The sequence below is a fragment of the Neodiprion fabricii genome, chromosome 6 (genome assembly GCF_021155785.1).
Source record: "Neodiprion fabricii isolate iyNeoFabr1 chromosome 6, iyNeoFabr1.1, whole genome shotgun sequence".
In the NCBI taxonomy this organism is placed as follows: Eukaryota; Metazoa; Arthropoda; class Insecta; order Hymenoptera; family Diprionidae; genus Neodiprion; species Neodiprion fabricii.
The window spans coordinates 17,259,850-17,277,439 of NC_060244.1; the positions used below are offsets into that span (position 1 = coordinate 17,259,850).

Consider the following 17,590-nt stretch of genomic DNA (forward strand, 5'->3'; position numbering starts at 1 on the left):
TTTCTAAAAATTCATCGCCTGAATAACATTACGAACTTCAACCTCATGATAATAACGGGACCGTGAAATATACAAGTGTTTAACTCGCACGGATTCAAGACAAGGTGAAAGAAATCAACCCACCTTTCAATATGTAGTCCGTTAATAATGTGGGAACCGTTGGACTATCCTCATCAATAGCCTTTAATACTGAAAACAAAAACATATTATTAATTTCGAATGAAGTTATTAAGTAATTGTTGGTACTGTTACCAAGAACTTGTAAAACTTACTCTTAATGAGGACTTGTAATGCTTGATTATTAAGTGGGCCAGTGTCCATGTGATAAGGTATCACTGTTGTCAAATACTGTAAATTTTCAATATATTTTCGTCTGGTTAGAAACGTATCTCATAGGTCCAACAAGATTGACAAAATACTAATCAGACTTTGCTCGTAAATCTAAGATGCCTACCTTGGAATCTTGTATGGATCTATGCTGCGGCAAAGGGCTATTACTATTTTCTATTTGGTTTTTCTTCTTTGTCACCCTACCCTCCCCCCCCCCCCCCCCCGCACCATGCCTCTATTACTACTACCACTCCTATTTCTACACCTACTCCTGATCCTACTTCTACTTCTACTCCTGATACTACTTCTTTCCCTGATACTACTCCCACTCCTACTCTCGATCCTGATCCTACTTCATCAAATATTATAATGATGCTAAACTCACCGAGCACAAATCCTCGTCCTCCACCTCCGACCACCTTCAACCACCGTCAACCACCTCCAACAACCACCGATAACCACCTCGGGTCATACCTGGAATAGTAATGAACATTTTCAGTATGAGAGCAAATTGAAAGTATTATGTGAGAATCAAAAGAATTAATTAATAAATCAATAATATAATACATTCCATTAGCGGATTTATAGCTACCGAATTTTTGATGCCACATGATTGCAATTGTCATTAAATATTGATTTATTATTTAATACGCGACCTGACCCTACCCCGCCCCACCCCACCTCACCCCATCCCACCCTTTCACCCTTTAACGCTCCTACCCTTTTATTCACACTCCTACTATGACTCCAGATCCTACTTCTACTCCTACTCTACTCACAATGCTACTCCTGATCCTACTTTTACTGCTACTCCTACTTCCTACTTCTATTCCTATGCCTACTCCATCTCCTACTTTTAATTTTAACTCCTATATCTACTCCATCTCCTACTACTGCTACTCTTACTTCCACTTTAACTCCTACTACTCCTTCTTTCACTTCTACTCTCACTCCTACTTCTGATTCTACTCCTGATTCTACTCCATCTCCCACTCCTGATCCTACTCCTACTCCTACTCCATCAAATATCATACAAATGTTACACTCACAGTGCACAAGTCCTCGTAATCGTCGTGCTTTTCCTTGTGCACCTTCATCACCGCAACTACTGCCAACAACCTCCAACGACCACCGCTAACCACCTCTGGTCATACGTCCAATACTGATCAATAATTTCAGTATCAGAACACAAGAAAAATATTGTTGAAGGAGTGACATAATTTTTTTTTATTGACACATTCTACGAGGATCATGAAAAAATTATGAAACATCACAGAAATTTCACTAGCGTGTTGGAACAAATAAAAATCAGAACACCTTGAGAATGTTGTGTACGTACTGATATGATTTTTTCACTGACACATTCTATCAACAAGATTATGATAAAATTATCAAAAATTATAGAAATATCATGAGCGCATCGATAAATACTGAATTTGTGCTCGCGCGAAAAATGAACTGGAATAATTTATTGTGAAGATGACAAGTTCGAAAAATTTTAGATATAATATAATTACAATTGCCATCGAATATTATAAAAATGTTAAAACTCACCGAGCACAAATCCTCGTCCTCCTCGTCCACCTTGTTCTCCATGTCTTCCACGTCCCCGTCCTTGTCCACCTCCTACCACCTTCAACCACCGCCAACCACCTTGGGTCATACCTGGAATAGTAATAAATATTTTCAGTATGAGAACACATCAAAAATATTATGTCAGGATTTTTATACTGAATCAATTAAGCAATAATATAATAAATTTCATCAGCGCATTTATAGCTACCGAATTCATGTTTACTCGAAAAATGAATTGATATAATTTATTGTAAACATGACAAGTTCGAAAGATTTTAGATACCACATAATTACAATTGCCATTAAATATTATAAGAATATTAATTAATTAATTGATAACATAATAGATTGTATAAGATTATTCATAGCTGCTGAATATGTGCTCGCGTGAAAACTGAATTGAAGTAATTTATTCTGAACATGGCAAGTTTGAAAAGTTTTAGATAGAATGTAATTGCAATTGCCATTAAATATTATAAAAATGTTAAACTCACCGAGCAGAAATCCTAGTCATTCTCGTCCTCCTCCTCGTCCACCTCCGACCACCTTCAACCACCTCGAACAACCACCGATAACCACCTCAGGTTGTTCGTTGAATAGTAATAAATATTTTCATTACAAGAACACATAGAAAATATTGTATAAGGATTAATATAATCGAGTAATTGAATAGGTAATTATTTAATATTATAACAAATTGTATAAGCTCATTCATAGCTACTGAATTTGGGCTTGCGCGAAAAACGAATTCAAATGATTTATTGTAAACATGAACCAGGAACCACGGAGCGCTTATCCTGGAAGTCAAGTTTCACCGCGTAGCGGACCCGAAGCGCGGGATCCGAGAGGTTGAGAACCCGGTACTCGAAATTTGCGGAGCGCGACTCTCAACCGTCCGCCCTACTGCGCGGTTGTTACCCGACTGAGGAATTCGGCTAGCCGATTTTAGATTGGTGACGTCACTTTCTGAACATCCGACATCCAAACTTTGGTTTCGACCTTTAGTACTATGTATGATGATGTATGATGTATGATGTATGATGTACGATGTATGATGTATGATGTTTGATGATATTATATGATGTATAATGATTTTAGTTTCCACATTTCGTACAAGAAATACACACTTCATCTCTCCTGCCGATTCCAGACTCAAGCTGCTAAACCCTTCCATGGTCAGCCGTTGACTAAAGATACATTCTTCAGTTGACGGGTCAGCTAATAACCTATATAATGTTACAAATCCCGTTTACATATGCATGTAAGTACAACGTATCATTATTTTATGATAATAAATTTCGTCAAAAAGTACCACAGACAATCAGCTAAGTGCTAATAAATTTGAAACATGACGCACAGCAATTTTAGCTCTAATTGAATTACGTTATTGTCATGTATTCCTATGTATACTATGCCAACTACTCACCAATTGCAATTTGTTGATCCTGGTCGTTCCGTTTTTTTCGGATGCAAAATATTATCTGAAGCATGCATATTGGTTTTATAGTACAAAACATGACGTTCTCAATAATCAAACTTGTAAACTTGAAAATTAGTCCTTAAAGTCAAAAGTCACCAGGTTAAGGACCTGGAGAGCCAGAACTACAGAGCGCTTATCCTGAAGTCGAGTTTCACCAGGTAGCGTACCTGGAACGCAGGAACCATGGAACGCTTGTCCTGGAAGTCGAGTTTTACCCGGTCGCGTACCTGGAGCGCAGGAACCGTGGAACGCTTTTCCTGGAATTCAAGTTTCACCAGGTAGTGGACATGGAACGTAGGAACCATGGAGGGCTTGTCCTGGAAGTCGAGTTCCACCAGATACCGAACCTGGAGCGCAGAAACTACGGATCGCTTGTCTTGGAAGTCAAGTATCACCAGGTAGCGGACCTGGAGCTCAGGATCCAGGAGGTTGAGAACCCGGTACTCGAAATACGTAGCGGACCCGAAGCGCGGGATCCGAGAGGTTGAGAACCCGGTACTCGAAATTTGCGGAGCGCGACTCTCATCCGTCCGCTCTACTGCGCGGTTGTTTCCAGACTGAGGAATTCGGCTAGCTGATTTTTGATTACTATAGATCGATGACGTCAAGAGAAAAACAAATTCGAGTGACGTCACTTTCTGAATATCCGAACATCCGCCATCCAAACTTTGGTTTCAAACTTTAATTCTATGCATGATATGATGTATGATGTATGATGTACGATGTATGATATGATGTATAATAATTTTAGTTTTCACGTTTCAGACAAGAAATACACAATTTATCTCTCCTGTCGATTTCAGACTCAAGCTGCTAAACCCTTCCATGGTCAGCCGTTGACTAAAGATATATTCTTCAGTTAACGCGTCAGCTAATAATGCTACCGTTCTGTGATAGTTGAATGATAAAAATTTTTGCTGGTACCTTCCAAATGTGTGTTCAAATACACTCGAAGTTTCAAGAACCTTTGTTCTATCTCTTCCTACAAAAAAAAACCGCTGGCAATCATCTTTTCAGGTCTTTAAATCAGGTCACTGCGTTAAATTCTGTCTCATATAGGGAGCATCTATTTCATCCCGATCAAAATTAGCGCATCCGTGAAGTATTACACTTACTCTGAATTTTATTCCATACGAACACATTTCGAAAAAGAATTCCACTTCGCTACCCAACGTAGATACTTGCGACTAGCTAAAACAGTGTTTCGATTCTATGTCTACGAAAATTCAAGACCGGGAGAGCAAATGAAATGTTGTTGGAATAATTATGAATATTAATGTTATTGGATACGTCGAGCGCTTATAATCGTATAGATTCCCATTGCGAAACGAATAATTCTTCTATTCACATATTGTACCTTATTATTGTATATAATCCAGTTTGCCTCCTGGAAAATTATAAAATTTATAGTATGCATCACATATCAATCGTAAATGGATCATATTTATCAATATCGTACATGGACCGCATATACATACCTATATCCTTTTATTTATCATATACTTTTTGGTCTCTGCATCATCATTACATCTGGTCTATTATCATTCGTGATCTGTGTATACATTATTTTCTCGGGAACCTATACTTTTATTAAATCACTGTTTTGCTACGAATTTTTGAAGAAATTTGTTCTCATTATCAATTTCTTGTATCGCCGACAAGCCGGTAAGTACACACAGGCTAAGTACTGGCTTTGGCTTACCATTGCGAAGACTGTTACTGGGAAGGTGAATGCAGCCAGCATCATGTTAAAATCGGTAACTTTCTGATGTTCTGTAATAAGTTCTCAATTCACCGTTGGAACATGATATCAGGGGGCGCAAGAGCACGACGATTTTCGGTTTTCACGCCAAAGCCCATTAGAGCAACTGTCTTTATATTCTTCAGTCAACGTAGGAGGTGTTTGCAGGTGGTTTGCCGTGATCGGAGGAGATCGAGGAGAACGAGGACAAGATGGAAGACGACGGGGGGGGGGGAGGGGGGGACGAGTCGGTTGAGGAGGACTAAGGTGGTCGGAGATGGTTGGAGGTGTTCGGAAATGGTAGGAAATAGTAGGTGGTTAGGGGTGGTAGGAGGTGGTAGGCGGTAGCATGGGGTTGTGGAAGGTGGACGGAGATAGTAGGAGGTGTTTTGAGGTGATAGGAGGTGTTTGGAAGTGGTTGAAGGTGTTCGGAGGTAGTCGAGGACGACGAGGGAGTTGAGGAGGAGGAGGAGGAGGGGGACCAGGAGGACGTGGAGGACGAAGGTGGTCGGAGGCGGTTGACGGTGGTTGGAGGTGCTCGGAGGTAGTTGAGGGTGGTTGGCGGTGGACGCGGTAACGCTCCTTCTCACGGGAATGATCGAGCTGATCGACATTTCTAAGTCGCAGTTGACAAGGAGTCTTAGGTACTTACGTTGTCCCGACTGAATCTCAAGTTTTTATACCGACACTTCTTTGGCTGCTACGAATGTCGGTACGAGCCCGTTAGGTAGAGTCGATAGAGCAGAACCCACCTACGCTCCCAGGCCCGCCTGGGCCCACTTGCCCGCCGAAAACTGGTCACAAGAATTCACCCAGGGGTATCTGTCTTTATGTTCTTCGGTTAACGTTTACGGGATAAGAATGTAGTAAAAACTTTGTGAAAAAGTGATACTTCGACTTTAAAGTTATGTGAAATTCCGAATTTCTGAAATATCGACATGATTATAGTTTGGACCATAGACACTTCTATGCTATTATGTCTGCAGTCGCGATTTCGTAATATTGTGAAAAAAAAAACAATTCCGAAAGATAGTCCAAATTCTATATAATTGACCACGAAAACCCGAATCCCAAACTCGTTAAAGATTTTTAGAAAAAAAATTCTAGAATATGAGGTGAAAAAACAACCTCCACCTTAGAGTCCCTCCTTAAGCAACGGACCAGTTTTCGTTTCAATCTTTAAAAGCCGTATCCAGATTTTTGGATATTTTATGCATTTGTCTTAAACTTACATTTTCATCTGTTAATGTGAATATTTATAAAAAACCAACGATGATGCAATATTCCATCCTCGTAAACTGCCTGCAGGAAACAGCGAATTCACTAAACTGAAATTGAGCAATCATAAAATTCTACGTATTCACATCGCTTAAAAATATCCAGAGTTTGAGATATATTCAGAAATACTATACATCGTTAACTTGACCGTTAACCGTTAAAGAGCGGATCTATATATATACATATATTTCTCATTCCATGTACAATATACAATACAATGTTCTTAGGCAACGTGTAGCGTGTAAAAAACCTACGATTCTGGGAACAATCGACAAGCTGTGTGATTTTCTTCGCACTTGTCTCCATTTTCCTGAAACTCTAGTCTGGAAGGGAGCCACGAAGTCATGTCCCATTTCTTACTTCCGTTTCCTTTTCCACGCAGGGAATTTTGGGCAGCCCAAATAACCGGCGCAGCCTTGCAGACGAAAAGACGAACACAATCCGTGTCAAGTCCGTCTATGCGATCGACGAGGTGCTTCGGCAAGTTTTCGTCCTTAGCTTGGGCGACGAGACGTTGGATCTGGAAGATTGGATACGGATGACTTGACTTCGTCATCGAACGAAAATGGAGCATGCGGAATAGCCAAGGAACTGTGACGGGAATGTAATTTGGAATAATGTCATATTTTATGCATACTTATTTATGCTAATTTACATTTCCCTGACACTTCCTTTTCACTAATCGACAGAATTCAAACTCTGTATTGCCGTTTTCGTTTTCAAGTAAAACAGGTAAATTCAAGAACATCAAACGAATTATATGGGCGGATCCACCAAATTCCAGCCAGTTTTTTAGGTTGAAATTTTCGATTTGACTGTAACTTGGATAGCATATCATAGTGTACATTACATAATATGAAAATCAAAAAAATTTCAGGCCTTAAAATGAATCCTCTTGAAAGTAGATCCTCAGGGAACTAAAAAAACACAGGTTTTTTCGACCTTTCCCCATCTCATATATGGGGCATTCTGAATGAAGCCATCAAGTTTTTGACCCGACCATTTTTGATTCGGCCAATTCGTTTTCTTATTTTTTTATTCTACAGTGTCCGTATACAAAAACATTTTTATTTTTTCCAAACTTCTATTTCAATGCTTTTAAAAGTGAAGAATTTTTGAAAAATTTTGCTCCGCGATATTTGGTACGCATATAACTTCGCTTCTTCAAGAATTCGGATCCGCCCAATTCACGCAGTGACGAAGAGGCTGCGAGCCTCGAATGGTCCTGTAATTCAGGATCTCTCAATGAATTGATAAATTTGAATTTAGTTATTTGATCTCTACCCTAGCCTTAAGAATATGGTAAAGCATGACCGACTAACGTTTTTAAATCACGAACCGTAATTATCGAGACGACTAATCATTTTGAATTATTATTCGTAAATAGCCCACTTAATAGTACCATCTTAAGTACTTTTCTTTACACTGTTAGTTAGTAATCCGAATCTTATCATGAGAAACTTCGTTCATTCGTTTCTGTGATCCAACTTCTGAAGTTAAAGTAATCTGTCGTTCTCCATATTATTCGAAATTCTTTCGTAACCATTTACAATACGAGAAAAGTTATCACCGAAATTGAAAGAGATGTTGGATAGCTCTAGGTTATACATTCTCTGCGGCTCGCGGTGTACTTTGATTTCCATCCTTCAGGAGTTTTTCGTCACGCTCCTAGATTTCGAAATCATCTTCTGCACCATGACCGTGAATTGAATTTTAATATGATCCCATTGAAGAGAATATCAGCTTTATTCGACGAAAAACTGGGAAAATGTTGCTTCCCTTTTGAATGACATCAGACCTCGGGTGATGGTTTGAAAAAAAAAAAACGTTTCTGTAGTCCGAGAGATCCTTCGACCTGGAGTCGGAATCGTTCTATAGTTTTGACTTCTAGTACCCGTTTTACAAGACTCTGTAGGCTTCGAAATACTTTTGTTAAGATCTGTTGCTATTAAAATTATTGTTGCATATTTTTGAATGTAATTTTAATCAAAACTCGTCAGTGAAAGATCGCACTTATGACACCAATGTTACGAAAGGTCACTCGTGAAGTCAAAATATCGATTAAAAGGGTCCTCGGAGTGAACTAATCGTAAGTGAAAGCACGTCAAAAAAATAAAAATAAAGGCGATGATAAAATCTGGAAAGAGGCATTATTTTCAAAAGATACTCAAGTCCGAGACCAAAGTTGATGATGCAATGTTGTAGTACATATGGTACTGATAAAAAAAGTTCGCGAAACAAATGATTTAAAGAGGATCTGTAGATCGAGGGTGTTCAAGGAGCATGAACACAACTTTTCAATCAGTTCGGAAGTTGGATTCTAAAGAACTGGCCAAAAGTCAGAGAATTGAGGGGTCAGCCGCTCAGAAAGTGACACAATGATTGCAGACTACAGAGATCGCATAAAATTTTTATGATTACCGAAAGGTTTCCTATTCTAAGGATTACAATTTGACTATACACGTATGACTATAGACAAGTTACGTGGCATTACATGATATCATTTTGCTGACGAACAACGAATACGACTCTATCTGACTGGTATGATTTTCAAATTTCGTATAATTAAGGTCAAAGTTTTAAAGATTTCATGATTACTGTAATCAAAATGACTACTATATGATGGCAAATGAATACATTACTAAAAAATTATTTCTAGATTGCAGAAGTTTTCATGATTTCAACGCGATTACAATGATTACAAATTGACTACCATAAGGGGTGACACAATGATTGCTTCAGCGGCCGACTCCTTGTGGTGGATTCGTCCACAAGTACACAAACTATACAATGCTCACCCTTTCGTTCGTCGAATCAAGAATAAGCCGCATCGGACCTCGGATCCAATTACCATCCTCTGTCAGTGGATCTTGATCCTCTTCTAATTTCAAGTCCATTCCTCTCGATCGATCGAGTTTTGACTTCAAGTTGAAGGCAGTACTAATCTGCGAGACCCACGTTGTATTGTTTGAACAATTATTCACCAGATGATCACGAAATGGTCAGAAAAAAAGGTGTCGTCTCAAGTTTGCATCAGTTCCTGATCTTGATCTGAATTAAAATTTTGAACGCGCGTTGGAATTCCCAACTTTACATAGTTTTGACCGATTCGAATTTTCACAGGGTAGAAATTCCCGATGATTCAAATTGACGACGAATAATTTATGTAAGGCATTCACGCGGAGTGAGGCTGCATGTGTTTTTTGAACATTGAATGATTCGGAATTTTAATTATTGAGAACCTTCGGAAGGTTTACAAAACCTTTCTTTCCAAATCTACATTTCAGGTATCTTTAAGATCTACAACCTCCGGCACGTATTGGCTTGTGTATTCTTTACCGAACATGAACAAAAAAAAAACCAATCAGCAAGTGCTTTAAAAGAAGAAGACTAACTGCCCGAAAATATCCAGAACGAAACGAACCATTTGAGCCAGAAAGATTGCGCTGTTAACGGCGATGGCGTTGATCTTGGTCGGATCAAGACCAAGAAGCTTGAAAAAAGCAGCCACCAGACCTTGGTTTCCAAAATATTTTTTTTTTCCCGCAAAGTTCTCGCTGGGTTGATCACTTCCATTATCACCACGATTTCGTTTCTCGTGTCCCAAGCTTGTAGCGACAAGGTCAGCTATATCCTTAGCAATGTCAATGTAGCTGCTAGCATATTCCAAACCCGATTTAATCGTATCCAAAACCCCTGAAAAGTTCCCAAAGTTCTTAATTGCTCATTCTACGGTGACTCGACTGCTTGCTATGATTACACACTAGGAAAAAATTCAATTGTATAGTTACTAGAAAGTTCGAGCAAAATGTAATTACAGTTGTATTATACCGCAACTTAAATTCAATAAGACCTTCAATTGGTTGTTGCATCAACATCAGACCATCACAATATCTAAAATCTAATCTAAAAGTGCAGTAAAACATATTCAATTTTTTATAGCCGTCTACCGTAACACTCATTTTCACTCTCTACCTAGATTGACAAAATTTTCGGTAATTATTAATAATGAACACATGTAGTTGAGTGCTGTGAGGTGTGAACTACGATTCGAAATTTCTCTCCACGTGTGGGCTCTGCAAGAAATTGTTGTCCACTCACCTGGACGTTGCACTGCTGCATAAGCGTGGGCAAAAGACAGAAGACCGAGGCCAAGGAGAAGCATCGCATTTGCGGACATCCTCGCGACAAGACAATTTCTTCGATACTGCAGTTTTCACCTCGGGGTCTTCACTGCTAACGGAATCACGAGTGACGATTACAACATCACCTCATTGTTGCGCGTCGTGATTATCATGCGGTATCCACCTTTGTCCATTTTACCTGGTCTACTTCCTTCGCGAATTAACGAGCATGCGTGTCGTCTCCAGTTTCTCGTAACTTGTTTCGAGACTTAGTTTAACAGTTAAACAATTCTCGCCTCTAAGTCGCGGTCCACACACCGCGGAAATTGAGTTTCACGCTGATAGTCACGTAACAATCATACTCACCGCTAACTTCTTTCTAACAGATGTGAACCTGTAGCTAATTTTACCTAATTCCCATGTACCTACACAGTCTATTCAGACCCTTCGGAACACGGACGTGAATTTATACGCAGTTTAAAAAGAATAACCTCGCCAGATGATGTGCGATTTTCTCGGTTTTTTGTTGGTGCTTATTTTATAGAAAGGACATGAAATTGTCGAATCTATCAGGGAGTGATAGTTTTTTTCTAAGTGTAACGAAAGGTTTGTCAGAAGCAAATCACCTCGAAATCACTGATCTTTGTCGCGTGGGTTGCAGCCTACGTTTGAATCGCTTGGACGGGATTGCGTTTTGCTAACAATAAAATACACACTGAGAACGAATACACGGATTGTTGTACTCAGTGCCCGCCGTTTTCTTAGTCGAGCCAAGAATAAGTTATGCTTCAGATGCGTAGCCTTGCGCCCATTTCCTGTCCTCTTTCGATTTCAAGTACACACCTAGTGATCGCGCTGTTTGTAGCTTCGAGTTAACGATGCATCGGTCGTACAGGTCGGAAAGAAATTGCTGCATTACAACAATAATGAATCCAGGGTTTGACTCGTGAAACTAAAACTGACTGAGTTTAGATTATATTTAAGAAATCTATCCCCTCGTATGTGAAAATCAAAAACAGTAAATTGGAACAAAGAACGTTTAGATGTAACATATATATTATTATTATTTTGTTTTTTTTTTTTAAGATTTCCGAAACCGTTTTCTTCCGTAACTTGGATTGTTTACTTTCTATGTACACTGTGGGCTTATTCTTCAAAAGTCGCCTGAAAAGAATTTTGATTTGCGTCTATAGGTTTTTGCACGTAGATATAAATTTAGCAAAAGTCTAGTGGCTGAAGAAAGAATCCACTGCAAGCGATTAGTGAAAAAAAAATGATTCACATTCGAACAAGATGAGAAGTGATGGATTAGATTTATGTAATTAGATGGTTAATATGTTTTTAAAATTAACATCACGAAGCAGTAGTGCGATCACGCTTTGATTACGGATCAATAATCTGACCGGTTCGGTCCAAATTTGAAATTTCCGAGTGACAATAGCTATTGCTTTATCAAAACTCAGGTATTCTTTGAAAATTGGCATTGCAGGTTCTGAAAAAGTGCGGTTAAATTTTTCTCGAAGCAGGCCGCCTAAGTTGACGTTATTACCATTGGACAATTTTTGTCCTACGCAAATACGCCGCCAGGGATTCATTTTTAACGGAGTCACAAGGGGTAATTACGTAATCACCTCATCGTCACGCGTCAGTATTCGTCTCTTTTCAGTCTACCTGGTCTACTTGTTTCGTGCTTTGCCGAGCATGCATATTCTATCTGCGGCTTCGCTCGTTTCAAGTTGGAATTTAACAGTTAAGCTCCTCGCTTCGAAGTCGCGGTCTGCATACCGCTACAATTGAGTTTTACGCTGGTGCCCATCTAAGACTTCTTTATTCATTGTCTACACTATTGGATATAGATTGTAAAAATCCTAGAATTTTCCTGATCTACAACTATATTATATCATTAAAATTCAAACGTTCATCTTACCGATGTCACAGTTTAAGTCGGTTAAAGTGTGGGCAGATTTTTTCTACCGATAACAGAATTTCGAGATTTCATTGTATATTGTTTACAACAACAACAACACTGGGTTTTACGTCCTACCTGATATCAATATTCTATTGGAACTTGATAAAAATTCGATACGATCCACGTAATCTGTACAAATCTGTTTTAGTGTCGTGCAGGAAAGCTCGTGAACTAATTACAGAAAATAAATCGAGACCGGTCGCTGATTGAACTCCGATTGCCCAAGAAGAGAAAAAAAAAAAAAATCAGAGAAGTGATAAGCGATGTGGAATAAACTGTTTATACTAATTGGGTGCGCGGTGAGTGCCTTGGCCACGGCGGATGTTGGTTTAGAACTATTCTTTAACGAGGTTCGAAGCCTGAGTCAGCTGCCGATGGATAAATTGATCCACATGAAATCAGTGTTCACCATCGACCAGGGTTCGTTTCTCTATTATTCTTTTGGCGTAATGGGATTGGTGCAATCTTGCAGGCATATGAACAATTATACCCGTTTTCAACATTTCAACCTTCTATTTAAAGAAAGAAAGTCATCGTAATCATCCTGAAAATTAAACGTTATGCTTAATTTTCACTTATCTCACGTCATTTTTAGATAGACCTCAGAGTGTGTGGGATCAAGTTTTTTCCCGACAATTCATCAAACATAAATGAATGAATTTCGATGATCCTATTGCATATTTTTAGTGAACAGTCTGTTAACGAATCAGACCAGCGAGCAAACTGAGCTCGCACAAAACGCCAGAGTTTAATTATTTTGATCGTTCTGATTGACAAATCATTTCTCAAATTGTTGACGTCACACGAATACATAGCTTGTGCGATTCCAATGCATATAGCGGGTGTATTGTTTCGGTCGTGTTAATTATTATTGACGCAAACAACATTACCGGGGATTTTTCAAACGGATTTTTCTCGTTTCTTAACTTCTGATTTCTGAATAAAAATTGGGTCTGCCCAACGGGTCCCAATCGTCATAAATCACTCGTTGCGTTTCAGACCAGTCGCAGGAGGACAACGTGACTCTGCAAACCGATTCTGAACGCTCCTCGTCGATTCTGCCAGTTGCGCTCCCTCTTACGAGGCCGCATTCAAAAAGTGTTCGACGTCACGACGACTACTGGCAAGACGGGTGGAGTAAAAACTCGAAAATATCCAAGTTCTTCCAGCTGGCTATCACTGCCCTGTCCTTCTTCGCGTTCGGAGGGTACCTTTTGACTCTTATCATCACTGCCATAAGGAGAAATGCCGCAGTCGCCCAGCAAGGAAACGTTATATTTCTGCAGGTACAATCAAGCTCGATTTTAATTGAGGATGGCTGGTTAAAAATTCATTCTGTTATCTGATTTTACGAAGAGATTGTGACACCGAGCACCTATTTATGGAATTATTATAATCGTCACCCTGGTGAAAATTTCTATTACTACGAATTTTGACAGAAATTGTAAAATTGTGAATATGCCTTGTTTTTCATCAATAATTGTTAATTTCCATTGAAAATTGGAGTGTTTTTTAGATTTTTTACTGAAACAATGCAAATCGTCACGAAAATACAAGTTTTTATGAGAAACTATAAATGTTTACAATTTTGTGCGAAAACAATTTCTTGTACAAAACTGCACGAAGTGTTCCAATTTATTTAAAAATTCGCAGAAAATCCTAGAAATAATTTTAGGATCTATTCCAATATTTTTGCAGAAAATAGTCACCAAGATAGATTGAGCTACCGTCAAGTAGAACGTAATATAATTTTTGACAATTTAAAACCAATTCGAATGGAAGCATCGATGTATCGATTCTGTTTTTAATTTCAGTATTTTGTTCCAGGGACTGCAAACTGCGGTGAAACGGCCCAAGAGATCAGCTTTTCAAGATCCGATGGAGAACGATTTCAACACCGAAAGATTGTACGAAGGGATGATTATGCTGTCGGAAGGCTACGCGCTGTATAATTGAACCATGTATTTCATTTCGCGAGTGTACGTTTTATTATTACATTTTTCAATCGTCAATTACTATTAGAAACCAATATTCGTAGTCAATGTGACACGGAAACATTTAGTTCTAGGCAATCGTATTGCAGCGTTAATAAAAATTTCGTCTGAATAAATGTTTCATGATAGAAAATAGCTATACCAAATAATCTCCAACAGAATATACTGTGAAATTTTTCCGTATCATAAAGTAGATGGAATTCGTCTTGAGGATTTTAAACGAAATGTTGATTCAAAGCTTTTTGAGCTGCTGGACGTTATAAAAAGGTTTACAGAATCACATCCGGAATCGACTGGAACCAGCTACAACAGAAAATATCGTAGAATAACTTTGACGGAATCTTTATTTCCGTGTGTTAAACGCGCTGATATCTAACGAAAAGTGCCCTTCAAAAATACCTTTTTATACGTCACGTTAGAAAAAATGAAATGAAATCTTCTAACAAGACGAGGCGGTCATAATACCGAATACGTTTCCCCATTACCCCAATCCCATAAGTTACATCACATCGACTATGGAGATGTATACCTGGCTTGCTGGTTTACAGATATTTACCACGAATATCTATATACGTTCAACACCTGGTTTATTTCGAAGTGGGAACTCCCCGCAGTGCACGACTGGTGGTCCAACGTGTTCAGGAATTCATATTTAATTAATATAAGCACTGCTAGGCTCGCACAAGCACTTTTTATGAATATTGAGTCTTTCAGTGTCGCAACTCGGTCCTTCGTATAACGATAGTTACTCACATGTTGACGAGTGGAACGGGATTCCATGCGAACCCAACCAAAGTCTGACCCTCACCGTTTTTGATTTTGTTGAAACATTTTTTCTGCCCTTCTCCCAACTCGGAAATAGTACCGCACATATTTTCAGATTTTTTATTCAACTGGTTACTCATTTATAAATATTGAGAGTGATTTTGAAAAGGATCTCTTTTGATATTCTCACAAAATTCTGGAAAATTATATTTTCTTTTCCAAACATTGCAAGACGAGGCCCACTATGGACTTTTTTTTAAGCAATTTCAATTTTTTTGATCGATCGAAACGTTGTTTAAATCGACTGAGAATTACTGAGAAAAATTCTTTATTTTTCTATTTTTCACTTAGAATATTTCTGGACTGGTTTCATTACGAAGTGGATAAGAAAAAGTTGAATGTGCCAAAAAAATAGACAAAAATGGTTGCATTATGGAACCGGTCTATGGATGTTCTAAGTGAAAAATAGAAGTTTTGAGAATTTTTCGCAAATTTTTAAGACGTTCAAACAATGTTTTAGCTAGTTTTAGCAGAAAAAATTGAAACTGCTGAAGAAACTGGAAAAAAATCAGCCCATTGTGGGGCTGGTCTGGAAATGTTTCAAGCAGAAAATACAGCTTCTGAGAATTCTTTGAGAATTCTGAATGAGGTCCTTTTCAAAATTACGTTAAATATTCATAAATAATTAAGCAGTTGAATTAAAAATCCGAAAAAATCAGGGTACTGTTTCAGAGTTAGGACAATTTTAGAAATTTTTTTAAACGAAATCAGAAATGTAGAAGGTCAGAAGTTGGTCAAATAGGCATAGAATTCCCTATATATACCACTGACTTATTTCAATTATTACATCGCCGTTCATCAACTTCATCAAGACTCGTTTATGAGGTGAAATACAAGTAAGCCTCGTTCTCATGAATAGAACAAAAGTAGTAATAATAATGATAACTAAATAATTTATCTTGAATATTAATTCAGCTTCTAGCTAATATATTGTTCATTTCTAATTTATAAAACGGTTATAATTGAATGTATTATTTTATTGCGACGAAACCCGTGGCGTATCGAATTTGACAAATGCATAAATACTTAATGCAAAAAACTTGAGCATGTCAGATGAAATATATTCATCGTGACTTTGAGACATGACTTTTTTGTTTTTGTTATTTATCTGGATAACTGCGGAGTATTTTCCACCAATTTTCGCACTTCTTAGTAAAACTTAGAATGAGATCACCGAAGCTAAACTGTAGTTGATTTGTAAAAAAAAAAAAAACCATAGTTCCAATACATGAATCGACAGCATGTTCTAGTCAAAGTGGAAATAAATCATTGTTGGCAAAACGGGCACAAAGTGTTATAGTCGGGTTTCGAGTACATCAACGGTGCAAATAATGATTACGAGGCTCGAATTGTTAATCATCGAATAATAAATTTAGGAAGAAGCGGAAGTAAAGCCGCGTTATTTTCACACCTTCGTCTTCGACGGAGCGGCCAGGCTAGGTATCGAAAATCTTAAAACCTAATAAAATCGAATATAGGTACGAAGTTGTGTACATATTATTCGGGATAAGCGAGCGTGGGGGCGGAGGAACCCGCTTCAAACATGGCTGTCCAAATAAACATTTAACTCGGTGTATATATACCGAATGCTACGTCCCGGTATACAAAGATAACCATATGGCTTCAAGAGATATAATCATCCTCTTTCGTCGTACACACGTGCGCATACGTATCCGTATATTATACATACCGTACGTACGTACGTTTTTCCCTTAACACAGCTCGAGTCGGACCGGTGTTTTATAGAGCAATTACGACCACGTCTCTGCTGCAGCTTACGCATCCCTAAGTTGAGACCGAATTGATATAATTAACCGTTAAACACTCGTCTTAGCACTGTGCTTTCTATAAGACACCCTGCGTGGAGAGTAATTTCTGGTTGTGGTTATGCTGGTATAGTCGATGACGGTATAATTTATTCATTTTTCACCTTAACCGAAAATTATATAATCATGGGCACTGAATGAAAATGCCTTTTCGTTTTTTTTTACCTTTAGATACCTGAAATATCTGTATGAAATAAATTCACGTCAAGATCGTGCTTGGTTGAAAAAATTTTAACAACTAAACGAACAGATTTAACGTCGCATTAAACCAGAAAATGGAATACTGACAACTATAGTTACACTGAATATCGAATTCATTTTTAATCTATCGATGTTTAAATTATTATTGTAACGATTCTCATTTGATTAGAATTTACTGGCAATTACGTTTTTTTCAATGTAAAATCTTTCGTAAAGTTATCAACACGTTGGAGTTTTTTTTTTTTTT

The 17,590-nt window shown here is 38.2% G+C and overlaps 2 protein-coding genes and 1 long non-coding RNA gene across 8 annotated transcripts; 1 reads left to right on the plus strand and 2 right to left on the minus strand.

The window, feature by feature from the left end:
• Positions 1-755: 755 nt before the first annotated feature.
• LOC124185000 lies at positions 756-1,990 on the minus strand. Its single transcript, XR_006871311.1, has 3 exons — positions 1,885-1,990; positions 1,380-1,492; positions 756-804 (listed from the first exon to the last, which is right to left on the minus strand). It is a non-coding gene; the product is annotated as an uncharacterized LOC124185000 (long non-coding RNA).
• Positions 1,991-6,207: 4,217 nt separating this feature from the next.
• On the minus strand, positions 6,208-11,014 carry LOC124184960. 3 transcript variants are annotated; one of them, XM_046575237.1, is made up of 5 exons: positions 10,895-11,014; positions 10,506-10,784; positions 9,829-10,100; positions 9,203-9,349; positions 6,208-6,924 (listed from the first exon to the last, which is right to left on the minus strand). In XM_046575237.1, exons 2-5 carry the CDS (start codon positions 10,582-10,584, stop codon positions 6,655-6,657), a joined length of 768 nt encoding a protein of 255 aa, XP_046431193.1. In that variant the 5' UTR covers positions 10,585-10,784; positions 10,895-11,014; the 3' UTR covers positions 6,208-6,654. The 3 variants fall into 3 exon arrangements, with proteins under 3 accessions (XP_046431193.1, XP_046431195.1, XP_046431194.1); XM_046575239.1 differs by lacking the exons at positions 6,208-6,924; positions 10,895-11,014 and adding an exon at positions 7,548-8,313 and having other exon boundaries at positions 10,506-10,751; XM_046575238.1 differs by lacking the exons at positions 6,208-6,924; positions 10,895-11,014 and adding an exon at positions 7,548-8,320 and having other exon boundaries at positions 10,506-10,751.
• Positions 11,009-15,295, plus strand: LOC124184973. 4 transcript variants are annotated; one of them, XM_046575258.1, is made up of 5 exons: positions 11,030-11,134; positions 12,018-12,143; positions 12,646-12,917; positions 13,497-13,783; positions 14,325-15,295. In XM_046575258.1, exons 3-5 carry the CDS (start codon positions 12,761-12,763, stop codon positions 14,451-14,453), a joined length of 573 nt encoding a protein of 190 aa, XP_046431214.1. In that variant the 5' UTR covers positions 11,030-11,134; positions 12,018-12,143; positions 12,646-12,760; the 3' UTR covers positions 14,454-15,295. The 4 variants fall into 4 exon arrangements, with proteins under 4 accessions (XP_046431213.1, XP_046431214.1, XP_046431216.1 ...); XM_046575257.1 differs by lacking the exon at positions 12,018-12,143 and having other exon boundaries at positions 11,009-11,134; XM_046575260.1 differs by lacking the exons at positions 11,030-11,134; positions 12,018-12,143 and adding an exon at positions 11,161-11,178.
• Positions 15,296-17,590: the final 2,295 nt, after the last annotated feature.